Genomic DNA, 19,466 nt, shown 5'->3' with positions numbered 1-19,466 from the left:
ACAATATCAATATACACACATAATCTATGATGTTAAAATCACTAGACATAGGAAAAATAAATGTGTAAAAATATAAATATAATATATGTAGGCAGAAAGTTAACACTAAAGTTAACAGATGTTGAAAAAATCCATAAATATTCTGCAGCTAAATGACAAAAACATATATTCAATATCAAATATCTGTGCACAAAAGGTATCCGCTTACATCGTAGCTTCCCAGTTTAGACATGGGGGGATTATCTCCTGGTACAGCAGAAAAGCAGAAGGATAAATAATTATGGCAATGAGCCCTGACTAGTATTTCTCTCAGGTTTTTAGCACAAATTGATTTATTATTGAACAAATGACCTGTGGAAGGGTCACCAGATAAAATATGCCAATATTTACTGATACTTCTTTGTAACTGTTAAGATAAAGGAGAAAATGTGGTGGCAAACACCACATTTTTGAGCCCCTCCTTGAGAGACATTTAGGTGTCAATAAGTTGCTGCTCTCTATGTTTTTGACTCTGTCTTTCAGATAGAGTCAGGTCTCTTAAAGCTGTAACCTCTAATGGTTACAGATATCTCAGGCTTGTTCTTCAAAGGCTTTTTTGTATATTATGTTTGTGTCTTTTTCTTTTTTTATGTTGTGATTGGCACAGTTTTGCTTTTTTGGAGGCGTTTTTCTTTACAGATGTTATTCATTTAGTAATTATTACTTATTATTAACTAATAGCATTATTACTTAATGCTAAGTTATAGCATTAAGTAATAAGGCACTACTTTTTGATTGGTCAAGGAATCTAACCTGGCTTTTAAGGGAAGTATTATCCAATAAATACTGTACAAATGACAGTATCTAATTAATAAAGGGAAATATAACAAAGTAGCTCTGTAGTAGAGAATAGGATAAATCAGAGATTGAATGTGCAGGAAACTCTTATTAAAATGAGTTCTTATAGGATGTGTCAACATTAACCAATAATATAAAGTCAATTTTTTAATATTTGAATATCTATTTATGCTTATAAACTGATATTTTGGAGGAATACATTTTTATTTTTATTAAAAGAAATGTTTGTTTGATTGTCAACTTTTTGATAATAATGTGCTTTTAACACCTTCATACATACATTACTTTGGCTGAGGGTCAGTAGATCAGTCTTCACTCGTCTTTATTTTATTTGTATGCTTTTCAGGGAAGTGAACGTCCACTGTGGAATCCTGAACAATCACAACCTGATTCGGGATTCACATCCAGCTTCAGAATCTGGCCTCTGACTGACCAAGAAGAACTGAAAAGACAGGTAGGAATCAGAAGCATGCACAAACCTTTGGCTTTACTGGTTTGATGTCAGACGTCACAGACAGCGTGTTTGTCTCTGCAGCGCCAGTCTCAGTTCCTGATGCACCGCCGCCTGGCCATGAACATCGAGAGAGAGCAAGTGAAGGAGAACAAGCAGCACAGGAAGCACCTGAAACAGACAGCAAGGTGAAGAGAGGACAGGCATACCATGCTGTATCGCTTCCTCTTGTGGTTTGGGGTGTTCCATTAAAGTGAATCTAAATCCTGAGATCTCTCTATAAAGTGTCAAACAGCAGATCTCTCTAACATGACACATTTTCACAGTAGAGGAAATAAAAACATTTGTTTTCTTAGCTGAACAGTGAGCTTGCTTGGAATACAATAGATATCCAAAGTCATTAAAAAAAAACCCTCCTTTAAACTTAAATTACATGTTATTGTCAGTGAAAATCTCCTTTCGTGTGTTCCTGTCTTCACTGAAGGATCAAAGCAGAGAAAGAACAGATGCGTCTGGAGGAGGAGAGGAAGCTGGAGAGAGTTCAACAGCTCGCAGAGGCCAAGCAGAAGCTGGAGGAGAGGGAGCTGCTCATTCTGGAGCGACTAAAGCTTGAGGAGGAGGAGAGAGCTGTGGAGTTACAGAGGAGGAAAAGAGAGGAGAAAGGCAAAGTAGCTGCTAGGTAATTAAGCAAGAGAGACTCAACTGAATATACCTAATGCAATTAAAACAGGAAAATCCACTGATGTTTAAATGTGGAAGTCTGTTTGCAGTCATTGGAGAGTGCTACTTGATTTTTATTTAAGGCTAGATTTTGAAGGCTTTTGTAGCCTCCAATAGGATAACAGATGTAAACCTGCTGCAAACCTATTTGAGAGACGGGGGGTCTATAGGGTTAATTTTCATTTTCTGCCACTCATCTGGAGTCTCATATTATTTCTCCCAATCAGTGTTTTCTGCCTCTTCCTGGCTAGAGTCTGGTCCATTTCCAGGTCCAGTGAGATGTGGTGTATAATCAATCAAGACATTTTTGTATATTGACAAGTGATCAGTAGGGGAAGGGGAGAATGTGAAGTCATCTCTATGGGGTGAAGAGTTAAATTTTACTTTCTAATTGTTTTTGTGTTGTTAGAAATAAAATGATCTTGACTGTAGCTGTGACTTCAGTAATAAATATATAATAAAATTGATCACATTTTAAGTCCCAGTTACACAAATGGGAAAAGGGATACCCCCTGTTTGTAAGTATGACCCTCACAAACCACTGTTTAAAAAAATGTATGCATGGCTTTGTGAAGCTGAACCTCTCCTTATTATTTCTGCAGGTTCATTGAAGCTCTGAGAGCTCAAATGAAGGAGCGAATGTCTCAGGTGAAACTGGAGCTCCCTCCTCTCTGCTGCTGTGCGTCCTCGTTCTGGGACTCCCACCCCGACACCTGCGCTAACAACTGTGTTTTCTACAATAATCCCAAAGGTGAGGAATTCACACGCAACCATCTGCTTGCTTACTGAGCTTCAATCCAACTACATGAAAACATTTTTTTGTTCTGCAGTGTATGCCCAGGCCCTACATTCAGCATTGGCGAGTTTGGATTTGCAGTAAAAGGAAGCTGATGTCTGCCTGAAGGTCCGGTCTCAGATTTTGGAAAATCTTGTGTACGTTTTCTAGCCTACGTTCAGATCAGTGCTCTCGCTTAGCACTGAGGAGTCCAGGACATGTTGAGCCTCTACAATAGAAGAGATTTATATGTTTCAGTTTATTGTTGTCTTCCAGAAATAAAATCATACGTTTCACGTAGCTCTAAGGAGGGAATCCAGAATGATGCTTTTACTCTGAAATATCTCAATGTTTTAAAGATGATTTGGTGCACAGATTGTTTTCTAAATGAGCAATAACAAACATGATGTTTCTCTTTGCCTTTGACTCCTGTCTTTGCCTGTTGCGTTATTATCGGATCATCTTCACTTTCCCCAGATCTTTGATTTTAATACTTGGAAAACTGATCATGTTTTCACTGAACAGTCAGATTCCTATATTTATTCTGCTGGTTGTGAAGAATGACATGGAGTATAAAATTTCCTTTTGAACTCTTTTCCTTTGTTTAATTATTGCTTATTAAAGCCGACAGAAATTTGCTTTGATTTATTTATTGGTAATGAAGGAATTTGTGCAGTGTCTTACTCTGTGTGTGTAGTTTTAATGACGGTAGTTAATGTGCTGAGTAAGCAACTAAACTTGAAAATGTCCTTGTGAGGATTTGCTGTTTGTTGTGTGGGTCAAGAGTCACGTTGACCTGTTTTAGGACTCCATTTAACAAATAACACTTCTGTTATGTTTGTTTTTTTTTAATAAATGTCACTTTCTGTGGTAAATACAAATTGTGAAATGGTGTGGTCTGCTTTTAAAAATTGTATTCCTTTTTATGATTTTTGTGACTGATGCACATTTATATGTTTTAAAATGGTGATAGTTATTTACACTTTTATTATTTTTAACATCAGCTCCAGTTATTTTTGTTACATTGTAGTTACATAGTTGTGTAGCTCATTCACTGGCAAAAAATCAGACTCACTGGCCCTTTTGTTAGGTCACCCATTCAGTTGCTTGTTACATCCTTTAATTTTCCAATCACATGGCAGCAGCTCAATGTATTTGGGCTTGTAGACATGGTCAGAACAACCTGCTTAAGTTCAAATTGAGGACCAGAATGGGGAAGAAAGGTGATTTAAGTGACTTAACATGGCATGGTTGCTGATGCCTGACTGGCTGAACTTTATATTTTAGAAACTGCTGATCTGCTAGGATATTCCCTCACAATCTCAGGAAATTACAACAAAACAGGCAAACCAAAAATGATCGATAGAAGATTGGAAAAGTGTTGCCCATAAGGTCCCGTTAGGCTTTAACATGTTTTTCATTAGTACGGACTCGGATCACCTTCGCCACGACTGGACTGATTTTCCTTATTACAATGGAGTAACTTCCAATGTGTTGGGTAGTTGTCATAGCAACGCGTCCGAGCGTCCCGCGACGTAATTAGTATGCGACACGAACGCTGGACGTCCAGGGAAGAATATACCAGCGCTCGGTCTGTGTCATCAGACTCAGAGGACCACGGCAATTTTTTTGTAACCATTTCCCTCTGCTCGCCCGGGGTTCCAGATGCAAGGTGCAAATAATTAAATGAATGTACATTTTAGATTTAAATGAGGAGATGCTGAGCTGGGCAACACATTGCATATCATAGTTTACTGATTTACTCATTAACTGTTTGCTGACGATTAAATTATAAGATTAAAAACAGGACTGATTTTCATCTTGTGAACCGATTGGAATAAGAAGCGAAACTTGAATATTTTACGCCTCTTTTTAAATAATTTGATCAATACTTTTAGTTTTTAATGTCCAACTTTAAACTAATTTAAATTAATAAAAAACTAATAATACAATGAATAAAATATTTAATAATAAAGGCTTTAATCAAGGCTATTTATTTCTTTAAAATAACTGCACTGGCATGTACCCAGAGGGGATACCTGCAGAGCACCCAGGTGGTCAGAAGGACTTTGATCTGAAGTGTAACATTTTAAAGAGCCTAACACGTGCTTTTCAGATACTTTTAATTCTGTTGCATTTTAACTTAAATTGAAAAACCTCCACTTTGAGCAGTCCCACCCACTGTCCAACCCCGTTTAGACAAAACAAGGGTCTTTGAATCGCCTGCGTTACGTCACGCATATGCGCATGCATAGGGGCTGGTGGACAGGCTGTCGCGGGGAGGCTGGAAAATCTTATGGAAAACCAAACCAACATTGGAGTATTAATAGCAGCGGTGTCTTACACTTGTATCACAGCGTTTAAGAGGCAGGCCGGCTCTTCTGACTGCGTACTTGAAGTATAAAAGCCGGTCATTATGGAGCATTGCTGGAGATTGACGGCGGGTACCTCCCAACAGGAGCTGCTTTATAGCTCCCGTAGCTACCCCATGTGAGCCTCTATTTTAGCAGGCACACATGTCTTTTTTTTAATTTGTGGTACTGCATAAGTTAGCCTCTGTTTTCATCCAGGGTTAGTCAGCTCTCTGCGTTTATTCATCTGTACCTGCTCAACATCCGTCTGCTTCCAAGAAGACATGTCCGGGACCCACTACTGAGAGTTTGTTTCTCACAATATTTAAAATAATTCAATGAAAATGAAGTCGTCTCTGGCTCCTGGGATAAGACTTATCACCAACTTTTCTCGGGATAGTTGGTAAGTTTCCATTCTTTTTGTCCTCTTGGCGCACACGCAGCCCTGTAATGGAGATTGCTGCTTTCTTATCTCTGCTAAATGATTGATATCTCTGTTAGATGATTGACTCAAACTAGTCGATAAACCGTCAGAATGTGAACTGTTCTGGGACCAGTAAATCCAGAGACATTATCATGTAACCAGCTATTGTTTTAAATGTCTCAGTTCCTGTTATAAACGTATTACTACTTCTTGTTTTCATCGGGTTTTCTGTACCCGGGTGTTGTGCCAAAAAGTGATTGTCTGCCAAAAAGTGATTTCCGGTATTTGCCAAAAACTGATTGCTCGTATTTAAACTGCTATAAGTAACTTGTTGGGCTATAATATGTGAAACATATGTCAAATGCATCCCTCATGGATGACATAAAGTCATCTTGAGCCACAAACAACATTCGTGTAACAAGGTAGAAGCCGCAATCAGTTTTTGGCAGTGACTTTTATATAACCTTTATTTATGCAGTTAAAAAATCTCATTAACATTAAAAATGTCTTTTGTAAGAGTAAGTTGGCCAAGAGGACAGCAGACATGGCAGCAAATATTACAATATTTCTGTAAAAATATTTTAAGTGGGGATAAAGGACCGGATTGGTTATAATGTAAGTACAATAGCAGAGAGTTGTAAAGATACTTGAAAAACAGATATTGTTTTAATTCTCTATTTGTAAACCCTATTCACCGAAGTCTATTTACGAACATACGTAAAGATATTACACATAAAAAATACACAGAAACATTGGAAATCACTTTTTGGCAGACAATCACTTTTTGGGACAACACCGGCACGTCTGGTTTCCCCTGTGCGAATCTAGAATCCCACCAAACTCCACTAAAAAAATTGACATTTTAAGAGGTGGCCGGCCACAGTTTCCAGTGTCGACCACTGGATTATTTTGCAATAACCGAAAACTGTCGAAAGGGATTTATACCTCCAGATTTTTCAGCAAATAAAGTGTCAGTAAAGTGCCATTCCATTATATTTCCTGCTTTTCTAAATCTGACTGAATATAGAAAATACAAATTTTTCTTAAGACAACTCAGGCTCCTCAGGTATGTTTTGTAAATGCAGGTAACCAGTTTTTGCTGGTTACCAAACTGGAAAACTGCAAGCCACCAAAAAGTTACAAATTGCACAGATTTTATGGAATACCATGAAAAAACTAAAAAAGGAACTGCGGCTGCAGTAAAGACTGAAACTAACTGGGTGAATCTTGAAGAGAGTTTTCATCAGTGAGTCTCATGAGGATTGTGTAGCTCAGAATGAGTCGGACCAGTCTGATAGATGGATTCCCACCAAAAGAAAAGCCAGCAACTGGAAAAAAACCATCTTTAAATTCTTAAAATGTTTGAGGAAAGGAGAGTACACGAGAGTAGGAAGAGTATCATGTGACTCAACTTCAGTTTCCCTTTATTTCAGTTTCATATACTTTGAGAAGGTCACATTGAAATTATTAAAGCAAATGATTGAATTATTGACCCACATTGTGCTGGACAAACAAAATGTTTGTCTCACACTCAGTTTGTTATTAACAAAGGATGTGTCCTTAACTCCTCCCGCCATATCTGCTTGGAACACTCTTGCAGTGGTTTGCCATGATAATAACGCCGGAATATGAAAACCATTCAATGACCTGAATGTACAGCATAGTATAAATTTCTCCAAAAACAAAGATCAAACTAAATAATCAAATGATGATAATAAGACAAAACCGAATGTTTCATAAACAATGATGATGATAGTTAGTGTTTATGTTTGTTTACCACCTTCTGAAAGCATTTTTTATGCACAGTCTTCACCATAAAGTTGATCAATTCAGACAAATGTGCGTCTTATTTGTGTTTGTCCTGATTCCTGATTCTTTAAACACACCTTCGTACTGTATCTCTCAAATTCCAAACAATTTAGGTGAAATCACTGGACTAAAAGAACTTTAGGTTCACATTCTTTTTGAAAAGATAAACAGACAGATAAACTTTCAAGGGTCATAAACCAAATAAAAGTAGGCTTTGAATTATTTAACACTCTTGCATCTCAAATTAACACCTTACACTCCAAGTATAATGTGAGCACTGAGAATACTTTTTCCACCTATTAACTTGTGTTGTTTAGCCAGCATGAAAACAGCTGATCTGTGAGTTTGTTACCCAAACAAATATTTCTACGTCAGTGGAAAGTTTTACTGTTTTGTGTCATGTGTTTGTGCTGGAGGCATTTTAATTGATGTCACTGCATGATTAATAAGCATACCTTAGTTATTCTCTTTGTAGGTTTATTTTTATTATTCTGTTTTGATATTTTGAATAATAAAGATAATTTGATTGTCATTTTTAAATGATTTTGGTTCTAATGTGTCTGTTTTTGCAGGTATCGTGGTTTTATTCTCATCCTCACCTTCCTGTTCTACACAGCCTATCACTTGTCACGGAAACCTATCAGCATCGTTAAGGTGACTGGAACAGTTGAATTTCTTTTTATGAACACTATTAACAGTGTTTTTGCAGGATCAAATGCTCTCCAGAAGGACAGAACATGTCTCTCTTATCTTGTACTTTTTACCCTCAAAAATGGATAAAATCTTTACCTTAACACTGCTCACTCAGGCCATTTGTTATCTCCTTACAGATATATTGATTAAATCTAATTTCTAACATTCAATCTTTAGCTTGTCACAAGATCAGGGAGACAACAGAAGATAAGCTCTTTTAAGAAAATAACTTTATCTACATATAACTCAGACACAGCCACAATTAAAGGTATTCGTGTCTTTACAAATTCATAGAAATTAACAGCCGAAGCACAAAAGCTGGTAGAAAAGCAAACGGCTCTAAAGGACGTCTGCTGAATATGCTAAAGGGATTTTCTTAAACATCTATCATGTGATACTCAGGTGAAAGGATTACCATTGCCTGTTTTGCCTGTAAGTCCTGTTGAACTGGAACGTAAAGCTAACGGCTAATTTCCTGTACCATATATGTCTTCTTTCATGAGCTGTTGTTTCAATCAAAGATAGTCAAGCAACAATTGAAAGTGTTTGCATGACACAGAAATGGTCTACAAATGAAGGCTTTTAAAGTCAAATGCTGTAAAAGCCCCTCATTGTTTAAATACAAAGTATTCATGAAGTGGTCATAAAACAATCATAGGCTGTGATCCTTTCACCCTGAGAGCTGCAGTGTGTTGTTTGTGGTAATAGTGGTATCCTGGCATATTCTTATACTGTATCTTTATACATTTATACACCTATAGAGGATAATTTTTTTTAAATCTTTGGCTCTTCATTTGCTTGTGTCAACTACTGTTTTAGTCATTTCAATTGGTTTCTTTCCACGTTCTTCTCTCGCACTCAGAGTGAACTGCACAGAAACTGCTCCAACGTCATTCAGCCAAAAGACATTAATATAACCAATAATGTTACCTGGTGTGATTGGCCACCCTTTGGTAAGTCCTTTAATTGCTGTCATTAATGCTCACTTTGGAAACACAACTTCTAGTAGATGAGATTTTGGACAATTGCAGCTCTCAGAAAGTTTCAGTGTACCAAATTATTACTACACATGATTTATCAGTTGGTTAGGTGTTTGCAGTGGAAAAAGTGGCGTATGCATGGATAGGAGGAGCTGCTGTGGTGAAGCAGCTTCTTGAAGCTCTGAAACTCAAAAAAAAACAAGGAAAAGGGAGACTTTGTTTGTCGTCTGTAGTACCCCAGAAATTCCAAGTATGTTGATGCATGATTACCTACTGCGAAGGACATGCTGTACACTGATAACTAAATAGTTTGTAGTGTGGGTGTAGATTTTCTCTGAGACTGGAGGCCACATTATAGAGGTGTTCAAGTAAATTTTACACCTTTGCTAGATCATTTTATGATGAAAACTTTAAAATCAGCCACTATGAGATACTATAAAATGAACTGGTGGTTTTGCTCTGGTTTTATATTTGTGTTTTTATATTTTTTTTATATTAGAGTTTTTGGTTAAAGTCCACCAGCTGCTGTTGACTCATGTATAGTTGTCTTTACTTGTTGGCATTAGTATTATAGGTCATTTAAACCACATACACAGCTACACTGTGGCCAGAAGTTGAGGTTAATAGATGAAATCTGCAGTACCTGGAACTTTTTGGGGAAAAGTCTGGTGGAGAGTTAAGCTTAGTGCTCTAAATCCATAGAGGCTGCACTGTCGTGGCCAAGGTTGTTGTTTGTGTTTGTGCTTGTGAGCTGCTGTGAAACTGAGCTGATCATGTGAGACCTGCTGCTGATAAATATTTAACTTTTAGTTAATGTTACAGAAACGCAGAAAAGAGATAAGTGTTTGAAGCTGCACTGGAAGAATACTGGCTATAAGATAGATACAATTACATCTTCTACAACAGAGAATTACCACCAGTTGCACTTGTCATAGTTCCTGTGCTCTGTGGTTACTTTTCTGGCAAGTTTGAAAGCAACTAAATTACAGGGATTATATTAAAAGGGTCCTACTATCATTCCTTCCTCTTTGTCAAGCAACTTTAAGTCTGGGGTTAAGTTTTCAGCTTGAATCTAGTCCAGCTGTGATCGTGTGAGAGCCTGTAATAGGTTAATAGTCCATCATATGGTCAGACCAGAGAGCCAGACAACTCTGTGTTCACAGACGTCCCACCCATCAGTTCATTCAAAACATGTTTTTTGCAAATAAACCAATCAGAAGAAAGTTGACAAAAAGGGGGCCGCTAAAGATAGAAGAGCTATTAATAATATTAATTAGGCATATATTATGATGTTGTTTAGCAACAACCTAACAACAGACTAGGTTCACTGACCAAACAACATTGTAGCATAGGGATGTGGTAGTAAGATAAACAAGAATTATTTTATTGATGACAGGAATACAATGAGGAGCTGGGAATGAGATTAACAGGTCCAGAACTCTGCTGAAGTTTTTTGTGTGTGTGAGCCGTACTAATTGACGAAGACCTCACAAAATTATACGCGCCGATGCGGAGAAAAGTAACAGTTTTCTCTGTTTTCTTGTTAAAGACCAGGACAACTATCAGACACTGTTTGGGGTCTTGGATAACTGCTTTCTGGTTGCTTATGCCATCGGGATGTTTTTCAGGTTTGTATTTGCTGTTTTTGGCTGACCTTGTTGTGTTTTTGTCTGAGAGGGCATGTGCTGCACTGAATAATAATCATCTCTCATGTTCTCAGTGGGATATTTGGTGAGCGTCTCCCTCTGCGGTACTACCTGAGTGTTGGGATGTTGATGAGTGGGTTGTTCACATGTCTGTTTGGCCTCGGCTTCTACTGGAACATCCACTCACTGGGGTACTACGCCTTCGTCCAGGTAAAGAAACAAATCCACAAACCTTTAATTTACTTTCTGATTCATGTATCCTGTTCTGTTTCATTATTTCAATTGTGGGGCATATGACTGTGATATCATTTATAAATAAGAGCTGAAATGTGAGCTCATCAGCCACACATTAGCTGATTTAGGTTGCTAGCATGAAAGTGGTGGTTTCGTTAGCCACACGGTTGAGAAAGTAAATCGGTAAATGTCCTGTAATTGTTTTAATGTTAAAAATCCACTATTAGACAAAAACAGGGGAAGAGAGTGTAGAAACATTTTGACACTTTCTTGATTTAAAAAATTAAAGGAGTGAGTTTGACTTTTTGCTCTCACCTGACTGAGCAGTTAAAACACTGAGCCTGCCCTGACTGAACTAAACTGAAATTATAGACTCTCTTTGAAGCTGATTAATCTAACACTTGGACACAAATGAAAAGCAAAGTGCGGTTTTACACGATTTAACTTCATCTTTACTGAACAGCAGCCAGCTGCAGTGACCGTGGAGAACTTCCCTGGAGCTATCAGCTCTCAGTGCTCCTTCAGAGACACAAACCCAGATGGAGATGCTGCATAAATACACTGTGTTTACAGTTCAATTTGTGACATAAAGTAAAGTTTAGCTGTTGTATTAGTCTAAGAGAGAAAGTAGATTTGCATCCTTTTATCTTATGTTGCACAAGCCTTTTGTTTACATTTCTAAACGGATTGTCTTTGAATCTCTTTCTCTGCTGAGAATGAGGAAACTTTGATTTGCTATAAACAAAATTGTGTCCATTTCGGGAACAACTGCAGCATACAAAAAAAACTGCATTAGGTGGAAAAAATAAGGGAAGTGCAGTGATCAGATGAGCTGTCTCTTGCTGACCTCAGGTTTTACTGATCGCTGAGGTCTGTAGAAATGTTTTCTCTCACTCAGTGCCTCGTCTTAAACACAGGCGCTGTCAGAAAAGTGTTATTTCACTTCAGGGCTTTTTTCACGCCTTTTGACCACTAATAATAACACGCCAATAGGTTGGATTAGCTCAGAAACAAGTGAAAAAATTAGCTTCAGCCACAGCTTAGGCTAGTTGCCTTCCCATAAATTAGGGATGCCAGTAATGAGACTATTTATTCTGTTTTTTAAGTCTTTAAATTAAAACCTGAGCTTAAAAAAACCTGGAGATATTTGATTTATATATATATAAAAAGCAGAAAAGCTGCACACCCTTATCTTTGTCATGAGTTTGTCCGCCTATAAATGCAGGAAAATATTTATTTATTTAATTTTTCTGACCTTTGTGCAGTTGCCAAATTGCAGTATTGTTTTACACCTCTCAAGTATCACATGAGCTTCACACGTGTCACATGACCAGCAGTCAAATTCCATCAGCACTTCTCAGGAAAGCATGGAAAGTTAATCAATAAATAAAGTTAAAATTAATAAAGTTAATTTTTAATAAAAATAGGATCCATTCAATAAATGGACAATGAGTTTATTTTAAGGTCTTTACCTCAAAATTGAATTGAATTGAGTTTGTAAGAAAAAAAAAGGTGTCTATGGCAATAGAGAAATTGAAATCTGTGACCGGAAGTATTTAAAAAAACTGGGTCAACAGTATTTATTTCATTTATGATCCTGTTTATTTTAACCTGTTAACATGTGCACTTTAGGTATGGATATTGAGCATCTCTTACAGGCAGGTCAGTGCAGAGCTCTCTTAGCAGCTTTTCCACTTGAACGTGCACAGAGCACATGGTGGCTTAGTCACTCTTAGATCTCACTTATCACATGACTCGCAGCTGCATCACATGACTGCACATGCAGAGCTTTGCTTATATCAGTTTGGTGTAGGAATGTTGAGAATCTATGTTCGTTGATCTCTTCTTCTTTTCCTCTTCATGCAGAGTTTACAGGGTTTCACGAAGAACGTTAACACAGTCCAGGTTCTTTTTCTGTTTCATTCTGCAGGTCATGAACGGGCTGGTGCAGACCACCGGTTGGCCAGCAGTGGTGGCTTGTGTTGGCAACTGGTTTGGAAAGGGGAAGTAAGTAGTGGGGGAGAATTCATGCTGAATGTGCATTAGAAATTGCTTTTTTCCCTTCTTTTTTCTTTCTTTTTTTGATGGCAGCAGAATGAAACACAAGCACATTGTCAAACCAGGCTTGGTTGTAGGTCAGACGACACTCACATCATAAATTAAAGTTATGAGCCTGAACAACTGGTTCTCACTGAAGTAGAACTACAAGCACAGCAAGCAGACAGACATTTTAAGAATATATAATTGGCTCTAAAAATACACTAAAGAAAGGGGCAGGGAACAGAAAAAAGAACAATATTTATAGTAACAGTCACATGTCTGTCAGTGTTTTCACTGCTGCTATTGATTATGTCCACCTCAGCCAGTCAAAGAAGTTAGGTTACACTAAAAAGAAGATTGCATGTGTACATAGGTGATGAGTATTGACAAGATCTAATTGACTGCCATTATCAGTTCCGCTTTTAGGTTGGATTCTCGAGCAGTTCCCTTATTAACTCCTCATCAATTCTGAGTGCAAAACTATTGATATCTTTGAGTCTGAACACGGTGTCCAGTTCAAAATAAGCCTTTATGTGACTTAGGTGTGCAAAAGCTGTCATAAGTTTGCTGGAGTCTTTGTGTTAGGGGAATTGCTGTAAACCTGCCTTTACCTGACATATGTAATCATATGTCAGGTGCAACATATTTATATGATAAAGAAAAGCATCAGGAGTAAATATGAGGCACTTACATATGAAATTTTAACTTCAACAGATAACAGGACTGTTCTCTTTTTCATTCATCTCCATAATTTTGCTTGTCACTGCTTTGATCTTTGCTCATACTGAGGCTCCCGGCTTGTGGCTGGCTGAACTGTGGATAGCTTTAGCTTGAGACATTTTTCCCATGTAACGTGGCTACATGCTACAGGTTGACTACAAACTATTTAACAATATAAACCTGGATATTTATGGACATAAAAAACAAAAACATCTGTTATCAGTTTCTGGCAGATGACTGCTTTTTAACACAAAACTGATCCCTAACCTGTCACTCAACTCAAATACGAGGATTTTGACAGAGTAAACTTGTCGAAAAATCACCATATTTGAGAATTGAAACTCATCATTTTACTGTCATTGTATTAATTTCTCAATGACTCCCCTCAGCTTACAAGTAGAGGCACCTCTGCAGCTTTGTATCGACCATAATGATTTTTTTACTCCAAAGAAAATCTCAATATGAAGTTTCAGGCAGACATGTCAGTTGGAACTAATTTAGCAGATTGACAGATCTGGAGTGGAGAGATAACCTGTGTGAACCGCTGCATCTGGAAGTCCTGCACAGGCGGTGCATGAGAATGACATACATCATGTTTCAGAACTGGATATTGAATACTCTAGCACAAAAATCCTGCAAAGTTCACCAAATGTCAATTTCACCAGGTTTTTTCTGGCCATATCAACAAACATTTTAAGTTTTTTTTTTTTTTACCTTAATCAAAACGTGAGAGAAAATGGACATCATGCTTATTAGTCAGTTAAACAATCAGCTTGTTCATTCATATGTACATTTGTAATCTGGCTAAGCCTGTTTTCCTGCCTCCCAGTGGTCATGCTAAGATATGTTAACCATTGTCTGGGTCCTGCAAATCTCTTGTGCTCCTGGATTCAGAGTATCAGCGAGCACAAGAAATGATTGTGAATCATCACAGCACACACGCTCTCTCAGATAAAAAGGCAACAAGGTCAACCAAAAAAAAGCACACACAAACCTGGAAAACACCCTGATGGCTTTATCCAAGACCCTGCACAGTGTCTGATAGTTCTAGAGAAACAGGAAACAGATAAAACTCTTTCTTTTCTCCCTTTTTAATTTCATAACGTTTATAAATGTGTGTTTTTACTGGCCTTCCACTCACAAAAGCGGTGACAGCTGACACACACATGACAGTTTTAGGCCTTAATTTGTGGCTCGCAGACATTACTTATACATTTGCCACATTGTTTACATGTATAACAGAAGCAAAGCATAGTAGGCCCCATTTAAACCCCAGTAGTGATCTCTGTTTTAATGCACCAGAGCCCTAATTAAGTTCTTGCCTACTTTTTACTTCTCCAAATGTCTTCAGTGCATAAAACAACATAAAGGCATGCTGACAAGCTTCAAGACTCCAGCTCAGCATTCATGAATCCATTTTGTAAAACTGACTTTCAGCAGGAGAACTTCTCGTGACCTTCTCTGTTTTGATTGCCAGGCGTGGCTTCATCATGGGTGTGTGGAACTCCCACACCTCAGTGGGAAACATCCTGGGCTCCCTCATTGCGGGAGTCTTCGTCTCCACGGCCTGGGGATTATCCTTCATCGTCCCCGGAATCATCATCGCCTGCACTGGGGTCCTGTGCTTCTTCTTCCTGGTTGAGAGTGAGTTTTCGTTTGTCAGACAAAATCCAAAATACTTCCCCAAAGTGAGCTTTAAGAATTAATGTCTCCCATCCCATTTCGTCCGTTCTCTTTTCAGAACCTGAAGACGTGAACTGCTCATCTCCTCAGCATCATGTAAGTTACAAAAGCAACGCATCCTTTCCCCTCTTTCCATGAAAAAGTCTGCTTGAGCTGTTTATTTGTGTGTCAGAGTGGTCAGGAGAGGAGTCAGGAGGGTGGTGAGACGGCGCCTCTCTTGCGGGACTCAGCCATTGTTGATCCATCCATCAATGGAGCCGTCTCCACTGAGCCAGACGTGATTGTTGAGGAGCACAGCGAGGCCATCAGCTTCTTTGGAGCGCTGCGCATACCTGTGAGTGGAAATGGCACCTTTAATCACAGAAATGTGATTGATTGGCTTTGAATGTGCAGATATTTGTGCCATATTTTACAGTAAAATTTTCCCATCACGCTGAGTTTAACTCAAGGGTTGAAAATTGCTAACTTTGGCACCACCTAGTGGCTAATTAAAAATATCACTCCAAACAAACGTTATAAAAACTATTTTAAAGTTTCTTTAACAATGAAAAATATTCACAAATTGTTTTTATATTTATATTATTAAAGTTGAGGTTGTCAGACTGTTTTTGTCACAGCTGTCTGTCTTAACTGGTCACTTAAATGAAAAGGAGCCGTTATTAATGTTGTTAACGAGACTTTTGTTTCTTCGAAAGTCACAAACCCACGCGGCTCCTGTGAAAACGGCTCTGTGTGTTTATCCTGTTAAAGATGGGAGGGACAGTGACTGGTCGTTTAATCTCATTGTTATGTTTACTTTGCTGATAATGAGACTGTTGCCTAGTAACAAATAAGACACATTTGACACAACAATTAGAGACCAATTCATGCGTCACTTATTATCACCTTTACTTCACTCACTTTGACTTGATCACTCCCGTGATGATGATTGTTTTTGCTGTTAAGCGATTATCTCTTCTTTTCTTTTTCTTTTTTTTTTTTACTCCAACCAATCAGCAGCGAGCAACTTATCCGCCAGACAGCACGGAGAGCGCTGCAGAAGTCGCCTGGGGGCACTTAACGCTTTTTCATTTTTTTTTCTTCAACTGTCAAAGAAACAGTTGATTTTTCCAGTCAGTGTTTATTATGACTTTAGGAAGAACCTTATGAGAAACAATTACTTTCCCATAAATATGCCTGTCACAAAGACCCGCCTTCCTGGAGGTTTCTGCTGGAAACAGCAATGATTCTGTTGGAATAACGTTAAATGTGAATCAAAGATAATGATTAGGAATTTACGTGAGTATATGTTAGGAAAAATAAGACAAAATAAGAGTTATAAAGTTGCAGTTTAACTACAACTCTATAAATTTAGCCAGTGCAAATAGTCCTGATCAAAAACGAGTTATAACTCTTTTCCACTCTTCAGTATGCCTGGTTAACAAACACTACCAGTGGGTTTTATTATTATTGATAACATGGTGAATTTCTGCTGTTTGTTACTGTTAAACTGTTTCTATGAGTCACCTCTTTCTTTGTGATCAGCTATTCATCAGTGGTATGAAGACAGGTTTGCATGAACAGGTCCTGAGCAGTGAATGAGTTAAGCATAGATACATGGATACACATTAAATACATTATAGGTACCTGTGTTCATGTATATCTCCTAGGGAACTAGGAGAAACCATATGCAATCATATGTGCACTTAAAAAAAGGTTTTTTTTTTTTTAATCACCTCAAATTATTCTATGCATGGGGAAAGGCCCATGCAAGTGAGAAGGTCTAAGAAATTCAGAACCCATGAGGTGACTCACAGTCATTTCCCATTGACTTTGAATAAACTGGAATTAAGCGATGTCCTCACTGTGGGTTCATGAGAAAGAGTCAGAGCTGTTTTGAAAACCGTGCATGGATTTGACACGCAACTCTGCTCCTGTCATTGTATCAGAAGGGGAGGGTGTTTGATTTCCACCTGTGTTGCACTTCTCTGATGGCTAACGGTGAATTACAGGATGACAGACACTTTAAGTTGCTTCTGGGGTTTTTTCATGTTTTTTTTGTCTCTCAGGGCGTGGTGGAGTTCTCGCTCTGTCTGCTTTTCGCCAAACTGGTCAGCTACACCTTCCTCTACTGGCTTCCTCTCTACATCTCAAATGTTGGTCAGTATTTACACACATCATTTTACTATTAAGATAACCTAATGATCAGTTCATGTGATTTAAAGCAGTTTTTAGAGTTAATGCATTTGTTTTGTTTTTGTTTTTTAGCACATTTTGAGGCAAAAGAAGCAGGAGATATGTCGACATTATTTGATGTCGGAGGAATCTTGGGTAAGCTTTGAGTCTTGTTTGATTTGTAAAATCACTCAGTCAGTTCAGTTTTTGTCAGAAATAAAGATGCAGAACATGATGCAAAAATGCATCACTGCAGTGTGACTGTGTCACATACGGCTGTGTGACAGGCGGGATTTAGACCCAAATGCAGAAAATAAACTCAAGACTTTAGCTTTATTCCTGTAACCCTAAAGGAATGCTGAAAGTAAAAATGTTTGCACAATAGGAAACCAAAATATCAGAAATATCATGAAACACAGGAGAAGGCGGTGCAGAGCATTGAGGAACGACATGAGGAAGGGCAAAGGGAGAACTGGGGTTATAAATAAACACAAGATAATAAGGAAGATCAGAAACACCTGGGAACACAGCTGGTACAAATCTGGGATACAAGACTAGGAAAGGAAAACTGAATGTTAAACACATGAGACAAAGGTTACGAAAATAATACAGGAAAAAGCGAGACAGGGATACCTAACACAGAGACAGATGGTCAGATATGGTACAGGGAAACATGAGGGAGACCTGAAGACCAAACTCTGAGTACAAACAACAACAGCTGTAACGGGGGATAAATACAAGTGAAATATACAAAGGTGAAAACTATGCAGTAAGTAAAAATATAATAAATATATAATACATATATAGTTATATTAAACGAATTATAAACAATTATAAGTAGTGATATCTTAGTCTTCTGTAGAAACAAAGATCTTTAAAATTAAAACTAAAAACTTTTTTGAACACTTGTTTTTAATGAATTCTTAATATTAAAATCTCCCAATTTTATGCAGTCAAAATCTTAACTTTTAACCTTTAAATAACCTTGAATTAACCTTTAAATTTGTGCAGTTTTTACTATTCAAAGTATAATATATCGCATAATATCCATGCTCAGTGATAGCGATAGAACAAAAGGATTCTGAATTTAGGCAAGATTTCAGGTTGTGAGGTTTGAGTGGGTGGTGACGGTGAGGTAGATGTGAAGTTTTTCAGCTGTGAACATTTCATGCAGGTATCTCCTGCTCTTAAGCAGTTATGGGGGTTCAACAATTGTGGAAAAAATAAGACAAATTAAAAGGTTTCAAATTTTCAACCCGCCCGTATAGTTCAAGAGACTAACTCTGAAAATATTTGTGGGAAGAAGGAAAAACTTGACTGAACTGTCTTTGTGTCTGCAGGAGGCATCTTGGCGGGCCTTGTGTCTGACTACACTGGGGGGAGGGCGTCGACGTGCTGCGTCATGCTGGTTGTTGCTGCCCCCATGGTGAGTGTCACCTCTTACATTAGATTAATAATACGATTGTGGAGCAGTGAAAATGGACGGGGAGTGGGAGGGTGGCTGGTGTAAACTTGATTTTTAAAAATCCAAGAGGTCTACAACACTTTCATTTAAATAACTAACACTTGCCATGGTTAGAGGCTTCTGCATACAAGCCTTCATCATGGGTAAAAAACCTCAAATTTATTAAATGCATCTTGCTAGTATTGGGTTGGACCCTCTTTTACCTCTAGAACTGCATTAATTCTTCATGGCATCGATTGAACAAGGTGCTGGAAACACTCATCTGAGATTTAGGTCCATATTGAGACGACAGCCTCACACAGTTTCTGTAGGATGTGACTCTCCCGTTCCACCATATCCCAAAGGTGCTCGATTGGATTGAGATCTGGTCACTGTGGAGGCTATTTGAGCACAGTGAGCTCATTCTTATGTTCAAGAAACTGTTTGAAGTTGTTAAAAACAAGTGTAAAAAGTTCAAATAAGTTTTCAGAAAGTTCAAGTTTTT

At 37.9% G+C, this 19,466-nt stretch overlaps 2 protein-coding genes across 4 annotated transcripts in view; both read left to right on the top strand.

Annotated features, from left to right (window-relative positions):
* Positions 1-3,090, top strand: part of ccdc15 (coiled-coil domain containing 15) — an 8,223-nt gene extending 5,133 nt beyond the window's left edge. For all 3 annotated transcript variants that reach the window (XM_005748339.1, XM_005748338.1, XM_005748337.1), the window contains 5 exons: positions 1,184-1,291; positions 1,373-1,476; positions 1,773-1,967; positions 2,611-2,759; positions 2,839-3,090. In XM_005748339.1, the coding sequence (XP_005748396.1) occupies positions 1,184-1,291; positions 1,373-1,476; positions 1,773-1,967; positions 2,611-2,759; positions 2,839-2,888 (606 nt within the window). In that variant the 3' untranslated portion in view covers positions 2,889-3,090. The remainder of the gene's footprint in view (positions 1-1,183; positions 1,292-1,372; positions 1,477-1,772; positions 1,968-2,610; positions 2,760-2,838) is intronic.
* A 1,945-nt stretch (positions 3,091-5,035) lies between these two features.
* Positions 5,036-19,466, top strand: part of slc37a2 (solute carrier family 37 member 2) — a 19,110-nt gene continuing 4,679 nt past the window's right edge. Inside the window, exons 1-12 of the mRNA XM_005748336.1 lie at positions 5,036-5,537; positions 7,940-8,021; positions 8,923-9,013; positions 10,590-10,668; positions 10,761-10,896; positions 12,851-12,927; positions 15,158-15,324; positions 15,422-15,459; positions 15,536-15,697; positions 17,412-17,502; positions 17,611-17,673; positions 18,858-18,943. Of these exons, the coding sequence (XP_005748393.1) occupies positions 5,473-5,537; positions 7,940-8,021; positions 8,923-9,013; positions 10,590-10,668; positions 10,761-10,896; positions 12,851-12,927; positions 15,158-15,324; positions 15,422-15,459; positions 15,536-15,697; positions 17,412-17,502; positions 17,611-17,673; positions 18,858-18,943 (1,137 nt within the window). The 5' untranslated portion in view covers positions 5,036-5,472. The remainder of the gene's footprint in view (positions 5,538-7,939; positions 8,022-8,922; positions 9,014-10,589; positions 10,669-10,760; positions 10,897-12,850; positions 12,928-15,157; positions 15,325-15,421; positions 15,460-15,535; positions 15,698-17,411; positions 17,503-17,610; positions 17,674-18,857; positions 18,944-19,466) is intronic.

Source organism: Pundamilia nyererei, unplaced genomic scaffold (assembly GCF_000239375.1).
Source record: "Pundamilia nyererei isolate P.nyererei 1_Seehausen unplaced genomic scaffold, PunNye1.0 scaffold00219, whole genome shotgun sequence".
In the NCBI taxonomy this organism is placed as follows: domain Eukaryota; kingdom Metazoa; phylum Chordata; class Actinopteri; order Cichliformes; family Cichlidae; genus Pundamilia; species Pundamilia nyererei.
This window is presented reverse-complemented; position numbering and strand designations above follow the sequence as displayed.